The following is a 26,181-nucleotide window of genomic DNA, read 5'->3' as shown; positions in this document are numbered from 1 at the left end:
AGCTCCTACTCCAAGCCTTCCCTACCTTGAGATCAGACAGATTAAGGTTTGAGTGCATATACTTTGGGGAAGACAGATCCTGAGAGCTTGTTGAAGGTATCGAAAAGCAGGAACGAGTGCATTTCAGACAAGCTCTCTCAGAGGCAAGGTATCTCCACGCCAGGGCTGAGATTGCTCACTCTACCTTTATTTGGCATCATGCAATTTATATTCTGCAGCCATAGCACTGCACGAACATCTCCCTAGCCTGCAGCTTCATCTTCTGCACGCAGCTACCCCAGCACTTTAATTGTCCCATAAATTTGATGGAAAGGATTTGATGCAGAGAGCTGTTAAAATGCCAAATGTCTTGAGCACTGCAACTAATGAATGGCTCCCAACGATTCATGTTTCAATCTATATGCAAATGTGCCCTTTGGTTGGCTTCTGCTGGACTTTTCATTGCTGCGTTACAGCTATCCAGGGAAGCCTCAGACTCATAGATCAGACAGATACAAGGCATAAATGGGAGAAGACTTAAATTATTCAGTGTTTATGAGAAAGAGAATGCAAACAGTGGACTTACTCTTTGCTTTTTGTAATAACATGATTACAGATCAGCCCTGAGAAGACCTACAATAAGGCTGATTTTTCTCCCCCGCCCCTTCCTCCTTGCTACCAAAATATATAGCGCAATGAATCACTTAGCAAAGCTGAATGCATGTTATCCAATAACACCACAAATAGCGTATGTCAGCTCCAGGTAAAACCAGTGTTCACAGAGCCCAGCTGGGAGATGTCTGTGCAGAGACTGAAAAGATTTGAAAATCAGGTCTCTGCTATTCTTACTCCCACCAAGGGAAAACATCTCCTGGAGCATCAAACCAAGCCGCTGTAAACACCAGCGGTCACAAAATCTATTCCTGCTCATTAATGAACTGCACAAATCCCTTTCACCTGCAGTGCAATGTGCAATCCTGGTCTTAGCAGGAAGAAATTAAGCTAGAGCAGGTGCAGAAAGGGCTGCCACCATCACGAGAGGGCTGCAAAACTTGTTTTATGTGGGGGAAAAAAAAGGGTTTTGTAGGATTTTGGTCAATTCCGAAGCTAGGAAGGAAAGCGACTGCTCTCTACACAAATACCTGTGAAATGACAAGAAAGGGAAAGGACAATTTTAACTAGTCCTGGCACAAGAACAGGAAGCCACAAATACCCTCAGAAAACACAGATATGAACATAGCAAGGACAGACTCGTTCGTGTAAGACTTGTTTTGCGGGGTTTAAAGCCAAAGCTGCATTGGGGGTTGGGTTTTCCATTCAAAGAAATGCCAGAGCTGGCACAGCCATTGCAGAATGGATGGCTGCAGAGAAACCGCGAGGTTTTGGCATTGCCCCCAAGAGTCACCCCACCAGGAGCACTGCCGAGCCAGGAGAGCAGAGATGAAGTCTCTGACCAAGTCTTGGCTCCTGCAAAGCTTCAGACTAGTTGGAGACACCTTCCTTGCTTTGGTGTTGAACTAAAAAGAGCTTTATAGCTTGAGACATCAACAGCGCTTGATCCCTCAGGACCTTAATTTCTGGCTGAGCTTTGGTTTCTTTTATCTGCTTAGCTTAGTTCTCCACTGTTTCTTTTCATTCCTATTTCTACTGCTCTCCTTATAACCCCAGGAGCAGGTTGGGGGACCACTAAGGCTGTCAGAAACCCACACCAGCAGCAGTGCTCCTCAGGTGGTCTGGACATGGTCAGGAGAACACAGCAATACAGATACAATCTTCTGCCAAGCCAAGTTTAGTGGATGAGCTTCGTGGGGTGCTGAACTTGGTCCTACATGACATGCTTAAATTTTGTGAGCATAATTTATACCCTAGCAGTGGAATAAGTGGTTTCAATTTCTGTCGGTCTGGCCCAGCGGCAGGAAATTTGCAGCATTGGGAAACACTGTCTTTAAGATCAGGTTATACGAGGGTTGCCAACACGAGTGAGAAGATGTAGTTGGCAGAAACAGCCATGTGGCGAGCATTTGTTATTTGCCACCAGGACAGCGGTGGCCTTGGCAAAGCCCTCTCCTTGGAGCAGCGATGTGCCCCTCGCCAGGCTGTGGTCATCTGCAGCCGGGGCCACCACATCCTCCTGGTCTCCACTCCAGCTCTAAAAACATCTCTGCTTTAAATAAAAGACAGAACAAGTGGGAACGAGCTGCTGCTGTGCGGCGGAGCAAACGAGCTTGTCAGGCTGCCAAGGCAGGAATTTAGGAAGCCTTCCTTTTTCTTCTTCCCTTTCTTTGTGCATGGAAATGGACTTGCCATGAGTAATTTGCTAGCGACTAAAGCTGATAAGTTTGGCTCCCTGCAGGCCCCTGCTGGGGAACAATATTGGCTTTTCTTCTGAATTACTGGGTGGAAGACACAGGGCAGGAGCTCTGCGCGTTTTCTCCTCCTTGCTCAGAGCCATTCAGTGCCCTCCACGCTCAGCTGCCCGGAGCCAACCTCTGAGGGAGATCCTAGTGGGAACCATTCTGATGGGAGAGTGGAAAGGGGTGCAAAACCACGAGCTCATCTTCAAAATTCCCGGATTTATAGCTGGGTAAAGACAGGAAAACCAAGCTGTAGCGGCCAAAAGCTCTGCGCTGATGTCGCCTGAGCGATGGTTTGCTCTTTCGGTCGATCTTCTTGGAGAAAGTTTTCAGGTGAAAAGGGGTGGGAGGGGAGGACCGTAAGCATGTTGTGCATGTTCAAGAATGAAAAAAAAAAAAAAAAAAGACGAGAAGACAGAGGGAAAAATCTCTAGAAAGTCAGACCAATCAGGAACAGCGCAGATGTATTTCCAAAATCTTTCAGCAAAACTGAAGGAGGCAAAATACGTATATTGTTGCTACTTGCAGTTAAGCACCACCATAAACGGCAGCTCTTTGGACTACAGAGAGCAACATGGTTCAAGTGGGACTCAGACTGGACCTTTAGATGGGGCAAACTCATATAAAGTGACCTCAGAAAGAGCCTGTATCTGCTATCAAGCGGCCGTCCTCCCTCGTTTCATTATGGAGGGGTCCTTGGCTCACCTTATCCATGCTGCAGAGAGATGTTTGCAGTAAGCGACAAGTTCCACACGGGCCTATTTCCCTGATATTTGTCAGCACCTGCTCAGCATCTGAACCCACAGGGAGAGTTAATCTCAAAACTATCGGGAACAGCAAGAAATGGAAGAGCTTTTTGAAAACTGCAGGTTTTTTCTTGTTTAATAATAAGAAGCTTTAATCCCAAAGTAATGTATCAAATACCGTTGACAACTTCTAGGAGTCCACTTGAAGATTCCTTATAGTCGACACTCAGTCCTTATGAACTAAACGATGTTTGTATGGAAAACCACTGGGTAACTTCTCTAAAAAACCTACAGGAGGCTGAACTTGCGCACCAAATATTAACGCTTCACTGTAAGGGTTCTTTTAACACCTGCCTGGAGGTGATGGGCTTTGAATACTTGGGCGATACAAACACATCAATCCCAAATGGCTCCAAGTTTATTCTCCAGCATCCAGTTTTCAGTACAGAAATAACCACTACATTTTTCCTTCCACTGTAACATCCTAGAAATAACCCCTCATCCACTAGCGTAAGGGCAGCAACACTCCTGCTCGGCTCCAGGTTTGCTGCTGTGACACTGCAGACACGAGAGGTTAAAGCCCAAGAATTCAGGCCCGTTTTCACACCAGACCAACCACATCCTGGGCTTTTCATGAGGACCCAAATCCCAGACTAGATCCTGGGACTGGCTAATTAGTGTCTAGATGGAGGGCATAAAGTGCTTTGATGAAGATATTGGAGCCATCTACTTGTCCCCTTTGCTGTAAGTTACTTTCATGATAGCAGAGGTGACAGAAGAAAAGAATGAAGTCCCTGCACCACAACTCTCCACCCACAGTTGGGTCGATTTAAATGTCAAATGCCTAAGCTAGTCTTGCTTGAGACTTAGAGAAAGGAGATCCATCCCACCCTAAGACAGGCAGGAAGGAAATGTCTTCAGAAACACCCTACTTCCCTGCCTAGATGAGACACCTTGTTTTTAGGTAACTAGGAAGATGGTCCATTTGACTAAAGCTCTGCAAATGGTGAATTCAGACCAACACAGAAGACTATGAACTAGCAGCTGAACCACAGAGCGGTAACCTCCAGCAGAGAGACATTACAGGCAGCCTGGAGTGGTACCACCTTAGCCAGAGTTGTTATAGGGTATTTCTTAAAGCCACAACTGTTATTCTGAGCTTCCAAATCAGCATATTAATTTACTTTGTTTTAATTTCCCACTTGTTTTCCTTGACATCACAAAATGCATCAGTCAGAGCTTGAGACATGAGGGCAACACCTCTGTGCCTTTTGGAAGGAGGACCGACCTCCTTATCTCCCCTACAACGTGGTTGTGTTGGGCCACAGCTACTGGTAGGTCAGGGCAACACTGTAAAGAGCATTTCAGTTGCTCCATGAGATCTTTGACATTCCTTCCACCCCCAAAGCTATCATCAGCTCTTCTTGTCACTGGTGTAAACTGGTACCACGTGGGTTCCTGCATGCGGCTTCAAAGGTCCAGAGCTTTCTGCCCAGTTGCAGCCAAAAGCAGGTTTGCCAAGGCAGACACAGAGTTGAAACAAAACTGTTGGGTAGATTTGCTCCATCGCCTCAATGCTTGACTGTGTTGACATATTTGACTCTCAATCTGCAGCCCCAACCCCAGATGCGTGGCAGTACTGCTGTTCCTCCCCAGGTGAGACACGGCAATGAGACAACTCAGAAGCCGAGAGCAAGACAGACATGCTATGCCTAGACACAGGGAAAACACTACAATTCGAAGCCCTAAATTATTTCAGAATCTACATGAGACCTGCCATACAACTTAATTCTTCAATTCAATTTCTTTTTAAACGCGTGAAAGGATTCCATTGTTACACAACCAAAGCAGCACTGTTCCTGGAAGGTGAAAATCAAGTTTTTGACTACATCATTCAAGGCAGGCAAGAAGCTGTTTTATTCTTCTGCATATCTAGGACTCACGTGCAGCTTCTGGCCCATCCCAGATGAGAAAATAGAAGTGGAACATTGCATGAGGTTAATCTGGACTACACACACAGATCAATGATTTCCTCTAAGCCAATCAAGGATTAAGGCTAATGAGTATCTCTGCATCTTGTAACAGTCCTTTTAGGGCAACAGAACGGGATAAAAATAGCATGACTTGACCCTTCCACCACAAAAAAGACTTTTATTAGTCCTTGGGGTGATGGAGTAAAATTAGAAACGCTGAAGACAGGAATGCTTCACTTACCTGTCGTAGAATGACCATGGTTCCTGTATAAACACATCAGCAATCACCAGGAATGGACCTAAACCAGAAGAAATCAGCAATTAATGAACTGACACCCTGACTCATAGACCCAACGCAGGGACTGTCCCAACCCCAAAGGGACAGACGCAGCCCCTAGGTGTGGGAGAGGGCTAGGAGCACTCGAACTCCCAACGCTTTCATAATATTAATTCCAAACAGGGAGAGACAACCCTCTAGTACATCCAAATTAATGCCTGCATCGTGGTGAATGAGACCGGGACTGGAGGTTGCTTATGCAAGTAATATTTTGTAAACTGAGTCCTAGAAAGTTAAGCAAGGATTATCCTAACAAACAGATTGATGCTGATTTATTACACGTGTCATCAGATCCCGTGGTATGAATTAAAGCACATGGAGAAGGGGAGCCCTGTCCTTACAGCCCGCAAGACTGGATGGGTTACCATCTTTCTATCAAAACTGCTTTCCAGAGAGGAAAGAAAATTCCAAGCCCTCCGCCATAACCTGCGACTAATACCTGGGTTGGACCGAGTGTCTCCACACTCCGCCCCTGCCTGTTGTGCAAATTGCACCTTTGTGTGATTTACAGATGGATTTCCTATGGGAAGGCCCCGTGCTGCTCCCGGGTTTGTGCTTGCTGCTGCGCAGTGCCATTTCAACGTTGCTCCCAGCATGAAATGGGTTTGGTGTGTATGAGTGAAAAAACGCTTTCAAGGAATTGAGTTTCTGCAGTTTTCAATCTCCAAAGTCATCCTTGCTACATGGCAATCAGTAATCTTTATATTTATAACGTAGAACGTTTTCCATTATGGTAAAAAATCTCATGCCTTAAAAAGCAAACAAAAAGGCACTCCGAGAGATATAACCTCCACAAGACACTGGAGATGTGAAGGCTGATTAAAGATGAACTTGCAGGATGCAAGACATTTCCCTTCACAGTGACAAAGTGGTCCAGACTTATCCCAAGTCTGGACCCAAGTCCCCCCAAAACCCAAATATTTTGTTTCATGTTTTAGCCATAATTTTTATTTTTCTGCTTTTCCCACTAAAAGGACAACGTTTCTTGGGGGGACAGGAGGGCATAGTAAAGTCTTTCCATCCCTCCTCAACAGTCTCCAGGTAAGATGTCCCTTTCCCAACATGGGAAAGAGTCTTGCAAAAAAAAGGAGTGATAACACCCTGTGCCAGTGTCCCAACACACTTTCCTCGTTGGCAAGGAGAGCGATCTCTCCTCCCCGCCAGCAGCAACTGCACTCATCCCATTCAGTAGTGTAGGATTTAATCTTTGGTGCTGATTCTGCGGCATGAATTTTCTGTAGCTTCTCAGCCACAGTGGGAAACACGGATGTTCCCATCCTAGCTAGAAAGGCAGGATTTATCCCCATTAGCTCCTGCAGGGACTGCAAAGGCTCAACAGCATTTCCAATTCATAGAATCATAGAATGGTTTGGGTTGGAAGGGACCTTAAAGATCATCTAGTCCCACCCCCCTTGCCCTGGGCAGGGACACCTCCCACTACACCAGGTTGCTCCAAGCCCCGTCCAACCTGGCCTTGAACCCCTCCAGGGATGGGGCAGCCACAGCTTCTCTGGGCAACCTGGGCCAGGGGCTCACCACCCTCACAGTAAAGAATTTCTTCCTAACATCTAGTCTAAATCTCCCCTCTTTCTGTTTAAAATGGTTCCCCTTCGTCCTATCAAGAGTTCCTCCCCAGCTTTCCTGTAGGCCCCCTTTAGGTACTGGAAGGCTGCTATAAGGTCTCCCCAGAGCCTTTTCTTCTCCAGGCTGAACAATCCCAACTCTCTCAGCCTGTCCTCACAGCAGAGGGGCTCCAGCCCTCTGATCATCTTCGTGGCCCTCTGCTAGACCCGTTCCAACAGGTCCATGTCCTTCTTGTGCTGAGGACTCCAGAACTGGACGCAGTACTCCAGGTGGGGTCTCACCAGAGTGGAGTAGAAGGGTAGAATCACCCTGCACCACCTCTACATTTTTACCAGCCATATATTTGAAGGCGGATAACTACCCCACTGAAAGTTGTAGCAGCTTGCCATCTAAGTGCCTTCACCACCTTAATGAAAACATACAGCTGTCGAAACCATCTCCGTGATCCCTCTGCACTGCCTGGAAAAGGAGCCGGTGATCCTAATAGCAGCCAAGGCATCACTGTTCATTAGGAAATACTCTCTAGAGAAATTCTGGGCACAGACCATATTTAATGAATTAATTTTTCTTTTTCTATAAGATAGATGGTCGCTGGAAAATTATGTACCCATTTTAATATCTGAAAGGCTGTGAGGCAATTTTCCTAATACTCAGTTTGAAACTTCTCTGTAGCACATTAAATTATTCCTCTTCTCCTTAACTCATATGGCTTGAAAATAACTTTCTAACCCCGCCAAGTAGTGAGCCCTGAGGTGGACTGCCTAGGGATGCTGAAGAGCCTCCTCCACCGGCAATAGTCAGTGAAATCTTGGCTTGGCTCAGAGCAGGCACTGGGTGAGGTTCTCTAGAGGTCCTTCCCAGGTCTGTAACATGACGATCGTAGGGGCAGTGATGAACACTGGGTTGGGTAGCAGCCTGAGTTCTTGGCTGACGGACATCTGCAGTGTACAAATCATCTTATAGTTCCTTGCCTCAGTTTCCCTCTCAAAAAACAGAGATCTCACCCAACAGGAGAGTTCCTAAGTCATTCCTAAGAATTCCAGTCATTATTGATTTGCATGTTAATCAGCCAAATGGCCTAGGTGAGCTTGTCCCATTGGGTGTCCATTGCAAAAGCCATGCATGGGGGATCTCTTCCGGCAGACTGGGCTAGAGCTCCAGATTCAAGTCACAGAACTGCTCCTTCAGCCATTCATCCTTCTGCTGCTGAAGCATGGCCACGTGGTTGGCCTGGCTCCTGGCATAAAAACTGCCCGGAAGGGGGGTATCATGCCCAGCCTGGCCTGTGGTGATGCTGAGTAGGTGTTGTTCCAGGCTTGGAAGAGTATTTACATACCCAGCACACGCTGCTTTTAAACAGGACTTTGGTACCCAGAGCCTGTTGTGTTTGTTGTTTTTTTTTTAATTTTCTGAAGGCCTATTCTTCAGCCCAAGCCACCAGGATTGCTCTCATTCAGAGCCTTGTAAGTCCCCTTGTGATGCTGTTGTAAGGGAGGTTGTACACAACGGGCAGCCAGCTTTCCCCACCGCTTGCTCAGCAGAGAAAACCCTGAAACAGAAGGGCAGGGGAAGCAGTAGACAGCCCTCCGTTCTTCCCGCAGGGATCAGTAAGAAGGATTGGGCTTGTCCGAGCACCAGGGAGATCATCTGCCTGCTAATTCATGGGAACACTGGTGGAATGAACTGGCCATCTGGACCCTCCAGTCCTTGCCAGCAGGTGAGCATAAGGGATTTCACTCCCACCTTCATCGCCTATGTGAAGCTCTACAGCTGCTTGTGCTATGGGAAACCAGCTGGGCTAAACAAAATGTACCCAGCACCTCTCCCAGATCACTCGCATGTGACACAAGAGCAAAAAAGCACCCCTCTGGGAGGCATATTTTTTGTAAATTTGGTTCATGTTGCAGCTTTCTGGGCATCACTGACTGAGCATCATCTGAACAGAGGATCTGAGGGAGGCAGGGGGGTAAGGCTGAGGGGGCTAAAATATCTCAAACTACTTGTGAAGACAAAGAGACGTGTGACATGGAACGACACATGCCACTTGCTTGCAAGCAGCGGTCAACAGAAGTCAAGCAGTGCCTCAGTACAAGGTCTCCACCACAGCAACCTCCCCCATGGCTTTCTTGCTGGTTCTGAAGAGACCCCAAATGCAAGAGGAACCCATCAGAGCTTGACTCTGGAGGGAGAAAGCCAGAGGAGCCTGGACAAAACCATTATCCTGCAATCGCAAAGAAGGGGGTTGCTACTCTAATCTGTTTAACTGGCTTTTCTGCGCTCCTTGTTGGCACTTCAGGACTGGAGTCCAACCACATGACCGGCCATAGTGCCTGGGGGATCGCTCCGCAGTGCTAATCCTCCAGAGCACACGCTCATTAAGCGTTGGTTAGGAGAAATTCAGGTATTTCAGTCCAAATGCAAATTCTGTTCCTGTCTCCTTAAGTTCCACGTCCCATGTGATTTTCCTGTCTGCAAATGCAGCAAAGGAAATGAATAATTAATTTACGGGGTGTGCGCATTCACATTCGATGACGGCCTGTCCCCCTCTGCGCCCAGCTTGGTGTAGAGTCTGTCTTTTGGAGAACACCCTGGGCACTTCACAGCGCGAAAAAACAAGAGAGGTGGCTGTTCATTCACTGCCTTATGTCTACTTCACTTGAATGGCAGACATGTAACATATCACCTTAGCTGAGCAAAGAGATTTAACACATCGATGCTCTTTGGACACTGCTGCTTTCACCTCCTGCCCTCCAACAAGGGATCTGAGAAGAACTAAAGATCTTGTAATGTATTTTGCTCTTCATCTGAGAAATGGTGCATAAAAAGGTCAAACCTACGCCCTTGGAGAGAAGTATCTCTGTCCTTACCAAAACCAGGGTTTAGATCAGGAAGAAAAACAATGGCTCCTGAATGAAGTTAAACCAACAAACCCGTCTTTGAGATCTCTAAATGCTGAATGTGTATGACAGCGATCAGGGAGGAGGAAGGCAATGTCACTACACACTACTCCTTCTACTCTTTGTCCTGCTGGAAGCCGGCATGCTTGGGAAGGTATGACAGTTCGTATTTTTGCATTCTTCCTAGAGCCTGGAATCAGAACCAGGGCTTGGAGGTCAGAAGATATTAGTCTGAATATGGCACCCATCCATCTTCTTCTTGGCTAACAAGTGTCTTCCCTGATAGCTTGATCAACAAGCAAGCTCTCAACAGAGACAACCCACTACTTCTCTAGGTAATTAGCTCCAGAGGTCAAATAATTCTTAGTGTTTAAAATGAAGCGTTTATCTCCTCCTCATCTGCATTTGCCTTCAGCTCCCCAACCGAGGCCGGTCATATCTTACCAATGACAGCTGACCCCACAGATGGGCCCATATGGCAGGGTTTTGCCCTGCTGCTGCACCTCCACTTCCCTCACGCTAGGGTCTCATGCACCACCTGGCTTGGAGTGGTGACCAGGGCATGGAGCGGAGCAAGGCCAGGATGATACGCTGTGTCTGGGAAACTCTTTGCAAGAGGCACGTGTCCTTGCTTTGATATCAGGCTGGGCCCTCTTCGTGGTGTGACCTGTGTCTACTGGTTTGTCAGAGCCTCAGTATCTGGTATCTGCTCCACGTGAAGGCACTTACAACCTACTCCCATCAGTTCTGTGCTTTTCAGCGAACCGAGAACTCACAATAAGGACTTCAGACCACTTGCCATGGTTTCTGAGCCCATCTTGGATAAATCTTAGATATGTCTGATCTCCTGCCATCCAGTGCTGCCTGGGACATCCCTGACTCCTTGGGCTGTAGCCTTCCATTTGTCTTCCTTTTCTGCATTAAAAGTGAGTTCTATCTGCTGAGGATTGCCCTCAAAGCCTATGTGCAGGTTGGCTGTCCAGGACTTGCTGAGAAGTAGGTATCTCGAGTTAAACCCCCACCTTGGTGGAGGAGAGCCCAGACTTTGAGTCTCGCTAGGTGAGTGCTTAGCTCCTGGGGTGTTGCTTAGAACATGAGCATCTCCCCTGTCTGAGCTTTGGACTGAAACATTCATGGTAATGGCCGTTCACTTACACCTTCCCTTCCCGTGGCACAAATATCTCCATCCTCACAAGAAGAAATAATAATTTCTAACTCCTCCAGTGCAGACTAGAATCACAGAATCATAGGGTTGGAAGGGACCTCTGGAGACCATCCAGCCCAACCCCCTGCCAGAGCAGGGTCACCCAGAGCAGGTGGCACAGGAATGTTTGGAATCTGGGCAGCCCTCTCTGGGCAGCCCATTCCAGTGCTCTGCCACCCTCAAAGTAAAGAAGTTCCTCCTCATGTTTAGGTGGAACTTCCTATGCTCAAGTTTGTGCGCATTACCTCTTGTTCTGTCCCCGGGCACCACTGAAAAGAGCCTGTCCCCATCCTCCTGACACCCACCCTTTACGTATTTATAAGCGTTGATAAGATCCCCCCTCAGCCATCTTTTTTACAGACTGAAGAGACCCAAATCCCTCAGCCTTTCCTCATAAGAGAGGTGTTCCAGTCCCCCAATCATCTTGGTAGCTCTCTGCTGCACCCTCTCCAGCAGTTCCCTGTCCTTCTTGAACCGGGGAGCCCACAACTGGACACAGCACTCCAGATGCGGCCTCACCGGGGCAGAGTAGAGGGGGAGGATGACCTCCCCCCACCTGCTGGCCACGCTCTTCTTGATGCACTCCAGGATGCCATTGGCCTTCTTGGCCATGAGGGCCCATTGCTGACTCATGGTCATCCTGTTGTCCACCAGGACTCCCAGGTCTCTCTCTGCAGAGCTGCTCTCCAGCAGGTCAGCCCCAACCTGTACTGGTGCATGGGGTTATTCCTCCCCAGGTGCAGCACCCTACACTTGCCCTTGTTGAATTTCATAAGGTTCCTCTTTGCCCAGATCTCCAGTCTGTCCAGGTCTCTCTGGATGGCGGCACAGCCTTCCGGTGTGTCAGCCACCCCCCACAGCTCTGTGTCATCAGCAAACTTGCTGAGGGTGCACTCTATCCCCTCATCCAGGATGGACTACATGGAGAGTAAAATCCAGATTTCTGACTTTGCTACCCATCACCTCTTTTGAAGGGGGAAAAAGATGCATTCCCATTAAAAGCAACAGCATTGCCCTTAATTCAATGGCAACAGGAATTCACCCGGAGTATTTGCTGATTTTTCCATGCAGGGACAGGGCACTCCCCGAGTTTTTACAAGTACGAGACTCTCATGATGGAGACGCGGGGACACGGTGAGCACCACCTGTCCAGCACGCTGCCTGCCACCGCGCTGAGAAAGTTCCCTTGTTTATACCTTAATTGCCGCCTCCGCACGGACGGATCAGCTTGAGGTCATGCTGACAGGTGACGTGAGGAATGCGAGGAAGCCGTCACCTCAGCAAGGCAGGTCACAACAGCAATAAGCTGCAGAAAACATGAGAGCCCCAGGAGGTGACCAGCACAGAGCATGTTTTCCTAGAAAAAATCCAATCCAAGTTCACTGAAAGTCAAGAAAAGCTTTTCCTATAGCCTTTGGATCAGACCTTGAGTCGCCAACAGATTTCCAGCGAATGCTGGTATCAGGAGACAGAGGAATAGCTGGTTTGAAAAAGAGGTGCATTTCATAGAATGGTCTAGGTTGGAAGGGACCTTTAAGATCATCGAGTCCAACCATCAACCTAACACTGCCAAAACCACCACTAACCCATGTCCCTCAGCACCACGTCTTTTAAACACCACCATGGATGGCGATTCCACCACTTCCCTGGGCAGCCTGTTCCAATGCTTGATAACTCTTTCAGTGAAGAAATTTTCCCTAATGTCCATCCCAAACCTCCCTTGCTGCAACCTGAGGCCGTTCCCTGTTGTCCTATTGCTTGTTCCTTGGGAGAAGAGACCGACCCCCCCCAGCTACCCCCTCCTTTCAGGGAGTTGCAGAGAGCGAGAAGGTCCCCCCTCAGCCTCCTTTTCTCCAGGCTGAACACCCTCAGCTCCCTCAGCTGCTCCTCACAAGACTTGTGCTCTTTGGTGTAAAGAATTACCTCCCCATCAGCTGCAGGTTCAGCTGCCTGGACAACTGAGGGGAAAAGAGAGATTCAGGTGGAGCTGCAATCTGACACGTAAAGGTGTAGGTGATAGTGGGGAGTAAAGATCAATTGTGAAGCCCTGGATCCTCAGAAAGGCTCCTCGGTGCCTAGTCCAGGATGCAACACCGTGCAACTAAACAACAGCCTGCAAGGGCTGTTTTAGGGAACATGCAGATTTTTCTCTAGCTATTCCTGCAGTGTTCAGCCTTTCAGTGATGAGAGCCACAGGATTAGGTACTAATTAGATTTGAGGGTACTCCCATCAGACTTCTCCTTCTGGTGGGCGGATGCTGTTTCCAGGCAAGACCTGGTAGTTTGTTGTTGTTATGTTTGGTTTTGTTGTTTGTTTTGTTTTGCTTTGTTTCACAAAAAGGGATGTTCCAGTCATCCTGCAGATCTGTGATCTCCAAACCCAGAAAATTCCAGCTACTCGAAGTACAAACAGCCTTTCCTACAGAGAAGAACGTGGCCAACCTGCTAATCAATTAGCCAAATAACTAAAGGGAGAAAAGGCTGCTGCAGGCACCAAGGTGACTTACAGCAGTAAAACAGCCCAGGGTAGAAGTATCCTTGATGCATTAGGCACCCAGATACTTTGCATTTCTGTACATTAGGGCTTTTTTCCTGCAAGTACCTCAAGGAAGAAAGTGCAGTGCTGATGCACACTGCAGTCTGTCATCCTGCAAGTGCAACTGAAACCAGGGAAATGATGCTCGTAACTGAAACCACCAATAAATAGGGTGTAATCTACTCAACAGGAGTGACAGAGTGGTGTCAGGGGCTGTGCAGTAGGTAGAGTTTCCAGCCAAAGACTTCATCACCCCAAATTGGGGCCTGATTTTCAACAGACCTCAAGGTAGAACAGAAAGCTTCTGAAAAATCTGGCTTCTCCCTGTAAATTGACCACTTAAACTATGTCCTGAGCTCTCCCCATTGGTCAGGTTGACTATGGATCAGCTAAAAATGTAAACACTGTTGTTTCTTTTGACCCAGCTAAAAAACCTAACTGGCCAGACCCCAAGCAGTATGAAACGATTGAGAAACGACTGGCTTCAGTGCAACTGCGCTGATTTCCACAAGCTGAGAATCAGGGCGCCATGAAACGCCGAGATCTCTCCGGAGACTGGGTTTGAAGGGTGTTAAAAGACAGCAAGTGAAAGGAATGTGATCCCCCGTGCCTTCCTCCGCCAGGAGCTGCAGGCATTAATCACAGTCCGTGGTGACGGCTCCAGGCTCTGCCATCTTGTTCGCCTTTGCAAAGCGTCGCACCGGTAGGGGAAAGGACCACGGAGACTCAACTCCAGCTGCGGGATCTCAGAGCCTGGTTGGTTCTCTGCATGTCAGTACCAATCTCCTAACAGAGTTACCCAAACTCTTCCAAATTTCAGATTAGGACAAGATAGACAATTCCCTAGTGAGGCTGACACCACGCGTGTGTTTAGCTATGCTGAGGGTGCAAGAATGCATCGCTCTGGGTTGACCCCGTATCTTCATGGGACAGGTCTCACAGTATTAAAGGAAACAAAACTAACCCCAAAACACTGCAGACATCAGGATGTGACTTTAAACAGAGCTCAAGACACAAGCTAAAGCGTCCACAAAGCCTAGAGCCCGTCCTGTGATGCACTTGCTACCTAGGAATGGTGCGAAGCAATGCCTGAGCATTTCCTTGCCTCCTCCTGGCCACGTGCACAGACCACAAGAGAGCTGGGAGTCAGCATCAGTGTCACCAGTGTTTATCCACATAAGCCTGGAGACCACAGAGTAAGACAGCAGCATGCAAATCCTAGATTGGGAGTTCATTATTACACATCTCTGCTGTGGCTTTCTGTGCCAAATCGGCACACATTGTCCTCTCACCAGTGACAGTGTTGTCGTTTAGGTGACTGTGTGGTTCTCAATCTTTTTTGTGTGCTCTAAGTTCCACCTGACACCCAAACCGGGACTGAGCTGCTCAGATGCATCCACGGCATTTGATCCAGTCAACCAAGACCACCTCCAGGACTATGGGGACAAACAAGTGCTTCCAAGAACCGATTCAGTCAGTCTGTTGGAGAAGCCACCATTATTTCTCCCCATTGACTACCAAGGAAGCCTGAGGTGACTGGTTTCACATGGATGTCCGCTTATTTATGCCATTCCTGTGCTCCCTGAGCAGCTGGAACTATGTCAAAAAGACCACTTAGCTGACTCTACAGGACTGGTTTGGCCCTCAAATGACCATTTGAAGGGTCTTGGTAGCAGTACCACCAAGAAAGACACCTCATCTGAAAGGGTCCCAGACAAAAAGGCTACATTAGAGCAAGAAACCACAGAAAACTGCCTCCTCTGGAAAGTCAGAGAATCAATACGCAGCCTCTGTTCATCTGAGAGTAGTCAGGAAACCAGCATCAATTTTTTAAGCCTCCAGCAGGAAGTTCAATTGATTTGCCCTGCATTCAATCCCCCCGAAAAGCCCGGCAGGTAGAGAAGCTGAACAAAAGACCTGACCTTTTCTCCCTCCCTGAGCTTTCACGGAGCCAGAGAAGAACAATGGACCACAGCAGCATCCGATCCCAGCTCGGCGCAGCCTCCCAAGGAGGGCCATTTCCCTTTGTGCACCAGCCTTTACCGGCGACTGAGTATGTTTTCAACAGCCACAATAATTAATCAAATAAAGTATCCTTTTGCAAAGCGGTCAGGTGTAATTTCAGCATAATCCAGACCTAGCAGGCTGAGCTGATCTAGGCAAAATGCTGCACTTGCAGGTTGGCCAAACGGTGTTTGAAATCCATCTTCATCTCTTTATCCATAGATGAACTCCCAGTCTTGCTAGGGTCTACCCACAGGGTCTGACACTCGACAAGAACAAATTAGAAATGAAGTCTATATTTGAAATTGAGGGTTATTTAGCGCATGAACATGCTCTCAAGACTCTCCTCCTTGGAGCAGGGTTGTACTGTGCAGTGCTGGGCTGTACTGGAATTCCCCTTGCTGGTTCTGAGCACACTGGGATGTCCGCACAGCACTGTACCAAGATCAGAGCTCAGATTCTGCCCACCCACGCACAGGAAAACCCATCTAGCATGGGATGAGCAGACCAACAAGTGTTGGTTAGGTGGCCATGGACCTCCTCCTTCATGGGCCGCTCAACTCCCACCATTGACAGCGGAAGGTATACACAGAGACCGGTTGACTTCAGGCTGATGTGTTTTACAACTACTGCATGATTTTTGGAGGAGATTCCTGCGTGGCATGTCCTGTTTTGGGCCAGGTGCAGGAGGCAGCAACCTTCTCGGCCATCTGAGCTCTGCCAGCCCTGCAGTTGAACCACAGCCATTAGCCCTTAGCTCAGATGCAGGTTGACCCTTTGGTTGTGTTGCTCAGGCAGCTACAAAGAAGAACCATGAAGAACCACCATGAAGAATCAAGGGAAGGTGTGTATATGTCTCTATATACCCTATATAGAATGATATATATATACCCTAGATATATATTCTGGCCAATGCACTATTACTGGCTCCAGTTTGGAATAACTGGGCCATGTTATGAAGAAGTTTGGACTGGATCATCTTCTTGGCCCTCCCAGCTTTGTATCTCATGAATCGCTAAGACCGCAGGCCTTGCTCCAAGACAGAGGGCAGGAGAAGGATCACTGCACCCATTGCAGGCTGGGACCAGGGCCCCAGAATGAAAGTCAGGTGATTTGTCCCACTGGAGCTTGTTCCTGAAGTGGTTTCAGAGGGATTTAGGTACTTGGGGTCTTTCTAAGTCCCATGAAATGCTCCATTTTAAAACCATCTCTAGGTGATCTGCCCCTACCCAGACAACGTATGGCAGAGGTAAGACCTGAACGCCAGATAATCTCAGTCCAATAACTTGATTACTAACACACTGCTGGGTTGTGGGGTTTTTTTGCTATAGAAAAGTTCATTAAAGAGAGTTTTTACTGCAGCCACTGTTTTAGTAATCACTCCAGCGAGCTCTTAGGCTTTGTTACCCTCTCATGAATCCCAGCCTACTTATGGAGGAGGGGATGATGCTATCCTCATTTCACACTGAGGGAAACTGAGGCGCAGAGGGAGGACGTGGCTTTCCCCGGGGTCACGCAGGAGAACCAGGAAGGTGTAGACACCCTTGCAGACACCCAAGTCTGTGCCTATGACTCCAGACCGAAACACCTTTAATGAAGGCAGCTCTCCTGCTCCTCTCCGTCCTTAAATTGTCCTAATAAGCAGCTGTCTCACCCTCTACTCTTGCTGGTCCCTAATGGTCTGGCCTCAGCTGTGTGGTCTCTCTCCTTTCAGTGCTATTAGTACTGGCTGGAGCAGGGCTTCTGGAAGCTGTTATAATCCCATGAGTTTTTTTTCTCAGCAGGAACCCCTTTGCTGGGATTTTCGGTGAAATCCTCCCTCTGCCTGCCCCAACACTATCCTCTTATCTCTCACGGTCCTGAAGAAATTCAGGACAGCCCTTCAGAGAGGGTGGGGTCAGCCTCCAAATGCAGGGACTAGTAGGATTAAGTGGGTTCAAATCAGAAGATACCAGCCCTGGTTTATCCTGCTGAGATTCCTGATTACTCCAGAGGGTGTTTTGTTTGAACAGGGACTATACAAATTAAGTAGAGGCTCTGATCTGCCCTTCCAGGGTGCCTTTGGTGCAATCACCACCACATCCCTCAGGGCAGCGTGAGGCAGCGCTGGGAGACATCAGCCCTGTAATAGCCTGGACGAGAGGGGGACAGACGCTCCCTGACTCATTGGCTGCACATGCAAAATGTTATACTAATTTTGCAGCTGGGGAAACTGAGTCACGGGGACTGTTTGCTGCTCTATCTACCGCTCTTCACGTTTTGGTGGGTGTTCTTCAGCACACGGGATGCTCTGTGCTCTCAAGGGCATCGTCTGGCTGAGCTGAAGACATGCTTATAGGTCTTTGCCAAAGCCGAGTCAGACTAAAGCGCATATAAAAGGGTAGATTTGGATTAGATATTAGGAAGAAATTCTTTACCGCGAGGGTGGTGAGGCTTGCCCACAGGATGCTCCGTCCCTGGAGGTGTTCAAGGCCAGGTTGGACGGGGCTTTGAGCAACCTGGTCTGGTGGGAGGTGTCCCTGCCCAGGGCAGGGGGTTGGAACTGGATGATCTTTAAGGTCCCTTCCAACTCAAACCATTCTATGGTTCTATGGTATGTTAGGTGTTGCACAGGTATAAAGTAAAAGTCAGTGCATCTCCAAGCAGCCTGGATGAGTAAAAGAACTCCAGGAGGTAAAGTGACTTTGCTCCATGCCAAGTTCCCACCTGGTAAAAAGCAGGGCCAGAAATAATGACAGAATTCGCTCTGTGAGCAGAAGTGCTAACAAAAGCCTCATTTACAACCACAAACCTCCAAATAATAAGATTTCTTGATGGCCAATAGGGCATAGCCACCCCAAGAAGACTTTCCTGCAGGTGGGGTATCCAGGATGGCCTTCTCACCCCACCTGGGCACTCTGGTGTCCGATGGGAGGTGGCATCATGCTGCAGGGTGCTAGTTTTCCACCACGCCCGCCTGCGTATTTTTACGAAGTGCCTAGGAACCGTATTTCCTTGCTACAGCTCTGTCAAATTTGGGATGAACTTCGTCAACAAACTACCGCGATTAGGTGACACATCTAAAGAGACAGTCAGTGTGACCACACAAACCTTGTTTCGTATGGAAATCAGACTAGACGAGCGAGGCAGCTTTAATCAGGCACTTAATTTATTCCAGCTTTAACAAGCTGCTCCGCTCCCACCCTTGTTTGCAGTATTTTGAGATATTCCTCCAAGGAAGGGGGTGGCTGTTGCTATTTGTGGTTTGCTCTCAGCTACACATAAGACATGGGTGTTTGCTGGGGAAAAGTCTCACTCCCTGGGCTTGAGTTCAACATCACAGCCGCACCTGAAAAGCTTGACTTCTGTTCCAGTCCTTTTTACTTAATATCTTCCCTGACTGCTGAGCTCAGCGCTGGGAGGAGAGGACCTGGTTCGCTTCTGCGAACAGTAGTCTGCTGCGTGCAAAAGCCACAGATATAACAGCAGTGGGGGAGATCCAGAGGGTTATTTCTAAGAGCAATAAGGTTGCTCAAACAGCTTTCACCTTCTGTTACCCGCCACCCTAATCTGTACTGCTGCAATTAACCTGAATGAACAGCAGTCTTCATTTGCCCCCATCATGGTATCCCGAGCTGACATGGCTCTCACAGCGATTTGGCCAAGGTTAGTGGGTGCTCTGTGATGCTTTGGGTGCAGGCATGACATTTAGCAGATGAGAAAGCAGCATCTCAGTGCTTTGCTGGAGTAACCCAGCTGCACTCCCAGAAACTTCTCCTTCTCGGCGCACAAGGACCTGCTCCACCACCCAAAAGCAGTGGTGGCATCACCAGGCAGAGCTTCCTCCCTGTTGTGCTGGAGAGCAGCAGTTTCTCACATGGGAGGGACGATGTCCTTGCAGTATACCTGCTCTGAGACACCTCCCCAGCGTGACAGCAGATTGGGCTGACCTGCTCATTAATTGTTTATCAATCTCCATGTACCGCTTTACTGAATTACATAAAAGGTCTAATCGTTCCTGTGACGGATCCCGATCCCTGGGCGGGCTGTGTCTCACCACCCCAAGTGCTCTGAGATAGTTGGCAGCTCTGAAAGCCTGCAGAAATGAAAGGAAATCCTAAAGGACTGTTGGAGAGTTTTGTCCCTCCTTTTTTATTTTGGCTCAAGGATGCTGCAGCACCCCCAGCCCGGCGTGGGGGCATGTCTGGGAGGTGTATCAGTAACACCATTGACAGCTCACTGGGACTTTCAGTAATTCCAGCAATAGAACGTTTTCTCATGTCTGTGCCAAAGACCGCTTTGGGCTCTTGCAGCTCCCCAACATACGAACAACACGCATAAAGCCAGCTATGCCTGAGCTTTTCCTGGGCTTTACTTCCAAAGGCAAATCACAGAAGTCTGGGCTATCTTGGCTCTGTTGTTCCATCGGGATTAAAGGCAGCCAAGAAGCCAAGCAGAGGAACTGAAAGGCAAACGGGGACCATCTTCTTCACTCTGACGTTCCTCTGCGTGCAACTTCTCAATGGGCTTGAGGAAGGCACTTGCACAAAGGTTACAGATGAAATGACCACCCCCTTTATTGCTCCAGATAGAAGCCTTCTGCAGGCTGTAGGAGAGACAAACCCAGGGGGCATGTGTGTGGTTTCTGGAGTTCATCTCAGCCCAGGGTAAATCTGCTGGCCTTGATGGCGCTGATCCAGCAAAGCTGAGGGATGAGAGGAAGCAGGACAGAAATAGCTGGGGCAGCACAATGTAATGGCAACCAGCACCAATGCTGGAAAACACCCAAAGGATCAGATGAAGGAGGCAGAGGTTTGATGCACTCTAGCGAGACTTGCAAGGCTCCTTGCAGCTCACTACAATATGCACTTACTGTACCCCTCAGTCCTCGTGAAGGAGGTCTGCATGTCCTCCTGACAGCCTCAGCCAGGCGAGAGGACCCTATCACTGATGATGGGAGGTCTTATGGTTTGTGGGTGCTCCCCTCCTTCCCTTTCAGCACCACTGTTATAGAATCATAGAATTGTCTAAGTTGGAAGGGACCTTTCAGATCATCAAGTCGAACCATCAACCTAACTCTGACAAAAACCATCACTAAATCATATCGCTAAGCACTATGTCTACCTGTCTTTTAGATACCTCCAGGGATGATGATTCAACCACTGCCCTGGGCAGCCTGTTCCAATGCTTGATAACCCTTTCAGTGTAAAACATTTTCCTAAAATCCAGTCTAAACCTCCCCTGGTGCAACTTGAGGCCGTTTCCTCTTGTTGTATCGCCTGTTCCTTGGGAGAAGAGTCTGACCCCCCCCTCGCTACAACCTCCTTTCAGGTACCTGGAGAGAGCAATAAGCCTCCTTTTCTCCAGGCTAAACAACCCCGGTTATGTTGAAGTTCTTTGGTCCCACAGGAGCTCAGTGGGACCTTTGCCCAGACTGGGAACTCGGTGCTACCGGGAGGCAAAGCACTTTCTTCTCCCAGCCTCTCTCATCCGCAGGAGTTCGAACTCCCCCATGTCATCACACACTGGGCAGGGAAAACGAGCTTGTTGACTTGCCCAGCAAACCTCAAGCTCACAACAGCATGGGTCAGCTCTGGGATTCACAGGAAACCACCCTCAAACCCCATCCTTTCTAGCAGTGATCTAGCTGATAACCATCCTTGTGGGAGTTACTTAATGACCTGCAAAATATCTGATATAGAACCTGCAAAAAATCCCATTGAGTTCCTCTCTGCATTCGCCAGCATGAAAGTATTTTCCACGAAAAAAGGAAAAGAACAGGCTTTATTTTCCTCGACCCACATGATACATGGCACTGCTACTGAAGTGATGAGGCTGAGACCTTATCTTCTCCAAGACAACTAAGAAGTGTAGCGAGACAAATATCTCAGAAGAACTGTTTTGGGGCAAGTCTCAGGGCATGAGCAACTCTTGGTGAGCAGAAGCATGAGCTCTACATAAAAAAGCCCGTACTGGACACAGCTTGTGGCCTCCCCATCTATTGTATTTCTCTGACAGCGCACAACAGAGGATACCCAGGGAGCAGTATAAAAACAGGGTGAAGATTTAGTGGCACTACTCCGTAACACTCCCCCAGACTCTAATAAATTGCAGCTCAAGAACTTCTAGAGCCAAAGAAGGGTACCTTTTGTCTTTAATATATACATTTTGAAGCTTTTGAGAGGTTTTTCATCAACAAATTTGTCCAAGTGCTTTTTTAACCCATCGATACTTTTAGAATCCACAGGTCCTGCAGTAAGGAGTACCACAGATGCCAGGTTGTGTGAATTATTTTATGTTTTTTTTGCTTTGAACGCATTCTCTGTTAGCTTTATTTGCTGCTCCCTAATTTTCATATTACAAAGGAAAACTAAGGAAAATCCCGCTTTTGCTTTCACTGTGCAAGCATGATCTTCCAGGATCTATAACATATCTTCCCCCATCTCTTTTCAGCTTGGAGCCTTTGTCTAAACAATCCTTCCTGGTGCGGAAGCTGTTCCAGATCCTTGACCATCCTTCCTTTCTCTGAATCCTCCCCAGCTGGCCTACATCGTTTTGGGGATGGAGGGACCAGAATGGCCTTTTTTTGTTTTGCGTTACTTGAAATAAGTCAACAGAGGAGTGAAATGTGCTCTCTGGACAATGACAGATACCCTGGGGAACACACAAGGCCTTGGTCCCAAGAGATGGGTCCTGGTCCTAAGTCTGGCACAGCCCAGGTTGGGCTCAGAGCACCTTTTCCCTATACCTCAGTGTCTTGGGCAGGTGAGTCCTGCTTAGCATTTGCAAACCTCCCTCAGGTGGAAGGTATTTCACAGCTGCAACCTGCAAGCACTACGAGACTAAACCATAATATTCCTAAAAGTCTCTACGTTTACATGGTGCCCTTGACGGCCGCCTTCATGCAGGCACTGTAGACACCTGCCATTTTCTATTTATCCTCCTTTGCCAACCTTGACGTTGTGCCCATCCTCCCTCCAGCTCTGTGACAATCCCAGATTTATCTTGCCATTTCCAAAGTCAGGAACAGCTTTGCCTCCTTGGGGTGAAGCCCCCTCCCAGCACAGCTCCCACCGTACAACGCAGTGTCAGAGAAGAAGAGAAGACAACTTTTGCTAGACCAGGACTCACAGAGCTCAGTTCTCCCAACACCCAGCAGAACCTCGGGCATGTCTTCTCACAAGTCTTCCTTCCTCCACATCTTAAAGTCGGAGACCAGGCTGCCTGTGCAGCAACAGCAGCAGTGGAAACCTCCACCCCAGGCAGCCTGTAAGTCTATAATCAACCTAAAGCATAAGTTCTAACTTCTTTCATGCATGTGGAAACTGTATTCGGGTCATCTGTACCCTGGGCAAACAGCAGGTTATTACACCAGGTTAAATGCAGGAAAGGGGATGGCAGCAGCTGAACTGACATGCTGCGGAAGGACCTTGCTAGGGTGGAGGTCCAAGAGCTCAATGCCTTTCTCCAATTGCTCCGAGACTGCCAATGGGATCAAGCACCCAATTTTCATATCCAGCCAGGCAGAAGTGGGGTTTGGTACTGAGCTGCTCAGGCTGGGCAGATCTGGGGAGGACTGGGACAACAGTGCCAAGAAATTAAGAGGTCCCCCAGGATTTTTTGGCTTTGGATTTTGAGCTTTTGCATGTTTATTTGGCACTCAGTCTACTTCAAATGGCCGTTTTTCATTGGATTGCCACACATTGCACTCCCCTTGAGAAGGGGGAAAAACCGCGCTTCGCTGTCTCCCAGTGTCCTGACTGCAAGGGCTTTTCACAGCAGGGGCTCTATGGTCAACTCTGGGTGCCATGGGCTTTGGGGGTGCTACCTGGGGATGGATGGACAACCTAAGCATGGACACTGCTGGGGCATTCCTGTCTTGAGAAGCTTTCTGTCTCTACATAGCAGCTCGGCTGGGGGACCAGACCATCACAAACACACCAGCTCATCCCATATCAGGTTCTCCTTGCACGTTGCCTAGCAGAGAGGAGCGTTTCACCGTGCAGAGCTCTTTGACACGCTGTCTCCACATCCTGCCAGCCCCTTGGTACAGTAACACTCGTCCCACTCTGCTTCGGGAGCAAGAAACCTCTGGCTCTGCCCCAAGTGAACAACAGAAGTCCCCGTTTCTCCTCTCTCACCCTAAAAAAGAACTGGCAGAGCTGATCTGGCAGCAAGCAGAGGCAGCGAGAGCATGGTGTCAGTGCAGACAACCAAAAACATGCCCGGGACTTGCGAGCGCCTGAAGCCACCTCTCCTGGCAGCCCCTTTCTGCCAGGCTTGGAAGCTCTTCTCTGCAGCTCCAGGAAAGGCTTTGAAAGAAAAAAAAAATAAAAAAAAAAGAAAAAAAAAAGCAACCAACCAACTACGAGCTGACAATGCCTTCATTAATCACAGCATAATCCTTTCCATGGCAACCCAAGGATTGCGAAGTCACAAGTTAGCCAGCGTAAGACAGAAACACTGTACAGCAGCCCCTGGTCCGTGGAAACTTAATAGTGAGCAAGATGAATCGACTGCTCTGAGGAGGGGAAATGAGTTAGAAATAAAACTGCTTTGGAAAAGGGGTTCATCCCTGGGCTGGATTCAGATCTCATAAATGCTGGTGTCAGTGGGGAGATACTGTAACTTCATGAAGTTACTCCAGTCTCCCCAAGAAAAAAGCCCATCACCACAACTTAAACATTAAACACTCTTTAAGACAAAATGTATTTGGAAATCAGCAGAACTCAGAGATTGCAAAGCCACAGGTGAAAACAATTTTGACCGTCAAGAAACAGGAGGGAAGTGCTGTCCTGGTTTTTGCCCTTGTTTGTCCCTCCTCTGCTGTCCTTGGGATAGTTTAGACACAATGTAGGGGGGAAATTTGCCCAGGGTCTCACAGGGATGCGGATTTTGCCTGAAGCTTTGGCACAGCTCAGTCCAAAGCTGCAAAACCATCCCATACCTTCACACCACCACTGTTGGGACCTTGCAGTCCCTCACCTCATGGGAAGAGAGATGAGACCATAGCATCATACAGTGGAGAAGGAGGCTCCCCTCCTTCTCCAAGGATTGCAAGGACTCAGCTTGCAACACAAGACATGTCCTCGACATCTGGATACAAAGCACTTAACCTGTACTTTGCATCAAGCTTAACCAACAAACCACTTTGGTTCTTGACATCCTTTTGCCCAGCCTATGGACAGAAGCACTCTCACACCAACACAACAGCCCAGGACTGTGGGAAGACCACCTCCACCTCCTGCCAGCCCCTTCTGCAGCGGGGATTTAGCAGCCAGGGGCAACCAGGCAATCTTAGACCCACTGGCCTGTCGCTTTTCAAACTCTCCCTGCGTGTTGCCTACAAGACAGGTCCTCCACCGTACACCCCAGTCTTCCCAGAGACACCAAGAGATGCTGGTTCCACCTTTGTTAGGATATCCTGGCCGTAAACAGCAAAGCCTGAGAGCGTTCTTTGATTCTGTGCTCAGCTGGTCCAGCACAGCCCATGCGCGCAACATTCTACTCCCAAACCAGGCAGCAAAACGCAAACTGCTTTGTGGGATTTGCCTGTCCCGTGCTGGCTCTCCGTCCCTTCCCAGGGATGGTCCTAATAATTTAAATGGTCCTGGGCAACGATTACCAGCACCAGTATGAGCCAGAGGGGACACACCACCACCAAAACACAGCCTGGACACAAGCTGTGCTATGCTGCAATTAGGGGAAATTCCTGGTGCTCTCTGAAGAGCAGCACCTGCTGCCCAAGAGGTGAGGTGGTCCCAGGACGCCATGGGGGGGGACACCTGGGGTCTTGTGGCACCACCAGCGGGCCCATACGGAAGGCACATCCCCAACAGCCTCTCCCCATCCCTAAGCACTTTCAGACATATCCCGGAATATGAAAGGGCTGTGGAGCAAAGGGGTGGGGGGGCTGCATACCGCAGCACAGGAGGGAAATACCCCCACCCCACCCCACACCCCACCTCACTGCTAGGTGACCTAAGCTAAATTAAGCAGCAGCTAGAAATTACCGAGACACTAATCCCTGCTGCAGGAGCCGAGCTGGCTCAGGGTCGCTGGGCATTTCTAGCAGGTCTGCGGTCTTGCTGCCTGCCTGCCTGCCTGCCTCCCTCTCTCCCTCCCACCGAGCCCAGCCCCTTCCCCAGGTTGGATCCGGGCGCCGGAGACGGTTCCCTGCCATCCTTAATGAACCCCATCCATCCCACCCCCATCGCACCTCACCCCGCCCCGCTGCACCCCCATTGCCACCCATCGCACGCCACCCGGAGCATCCCCAGCCCTCGGCCCGCTCCCTCCCGGGTTCAGCCGTACCTTAGCGGGGCATGGCCGGGGCCGGGGCCGGGGAAGGAGCGCTGGTGGCCGGCGCGGAGCCGCGCTGCCTCCGGCACCGAGCGAGGGCAGCGCCTGCCCCTGCCCGCCGCTGAGCCTCTTAGCGGGGGCGGAGCCGGGATACAGCCAGCCCCTGACGTGTGTGTGTGTGTGTGTGTGAGAGTGTATGAGTGATGCCTCCAGCCCGGGGACACCGTGAGGACCACGCTCCCCAAGCATCCCTCAACGCCCCTCCTGCATCCCTGGGGTCCACCCC

At 49.1% G+C, this 26,181-nt stretch overlaps 1 protein-coding gene across 2 annotated transcripts in view; it reads right to left on the bottom strand.

Moving 5' to 3' along the window:
- The window catches only part of MYO7A (myosin VIIA), a 108,895-nt gene extending 82,909 nt beyond the window's left edge, over positions 1-25,986 (bottom strand). For both annotated transcript variants that reach the window (XM_074572327.1, XM_074572328.1), the window contains exons 1-2: positions 25,908-25,986; positions 5,294-5,351 (exon numbers count right to left, since the gene is read on the bottom strand). In XM_074572327.1, the coding sequence (XP_074428428.1) occupies positions 5,294-5,311 (18 nt within the window). In that variant the 5' untranslated portion in view covers positions 5,312-5,351; positions 25,908-25,986. The remainder of the gene's footprint in view (positions 1-5,293; positions 5,352-25,907) is intronic.
- Positions 25,987-26,181: the final 195 nt, after the last annotated feature.

This window comes from Larus michahellis, chromosome 1 (genome assembly GCF_964199755.1).
Source record: "Larus michahellis chromosome 1, bLarMic1.1, whole genome shotgun sequence".
Classification (NCBI taxonomy): domain Eukaryota; kingdom Metazoa; phylum Chordata; class Aves; order Charadriiformes; family Laridae; genus Larus; species Larus michahellis.
This window is presented reverse-complemented; position numbering and strand designations above follow the sequence as displayed.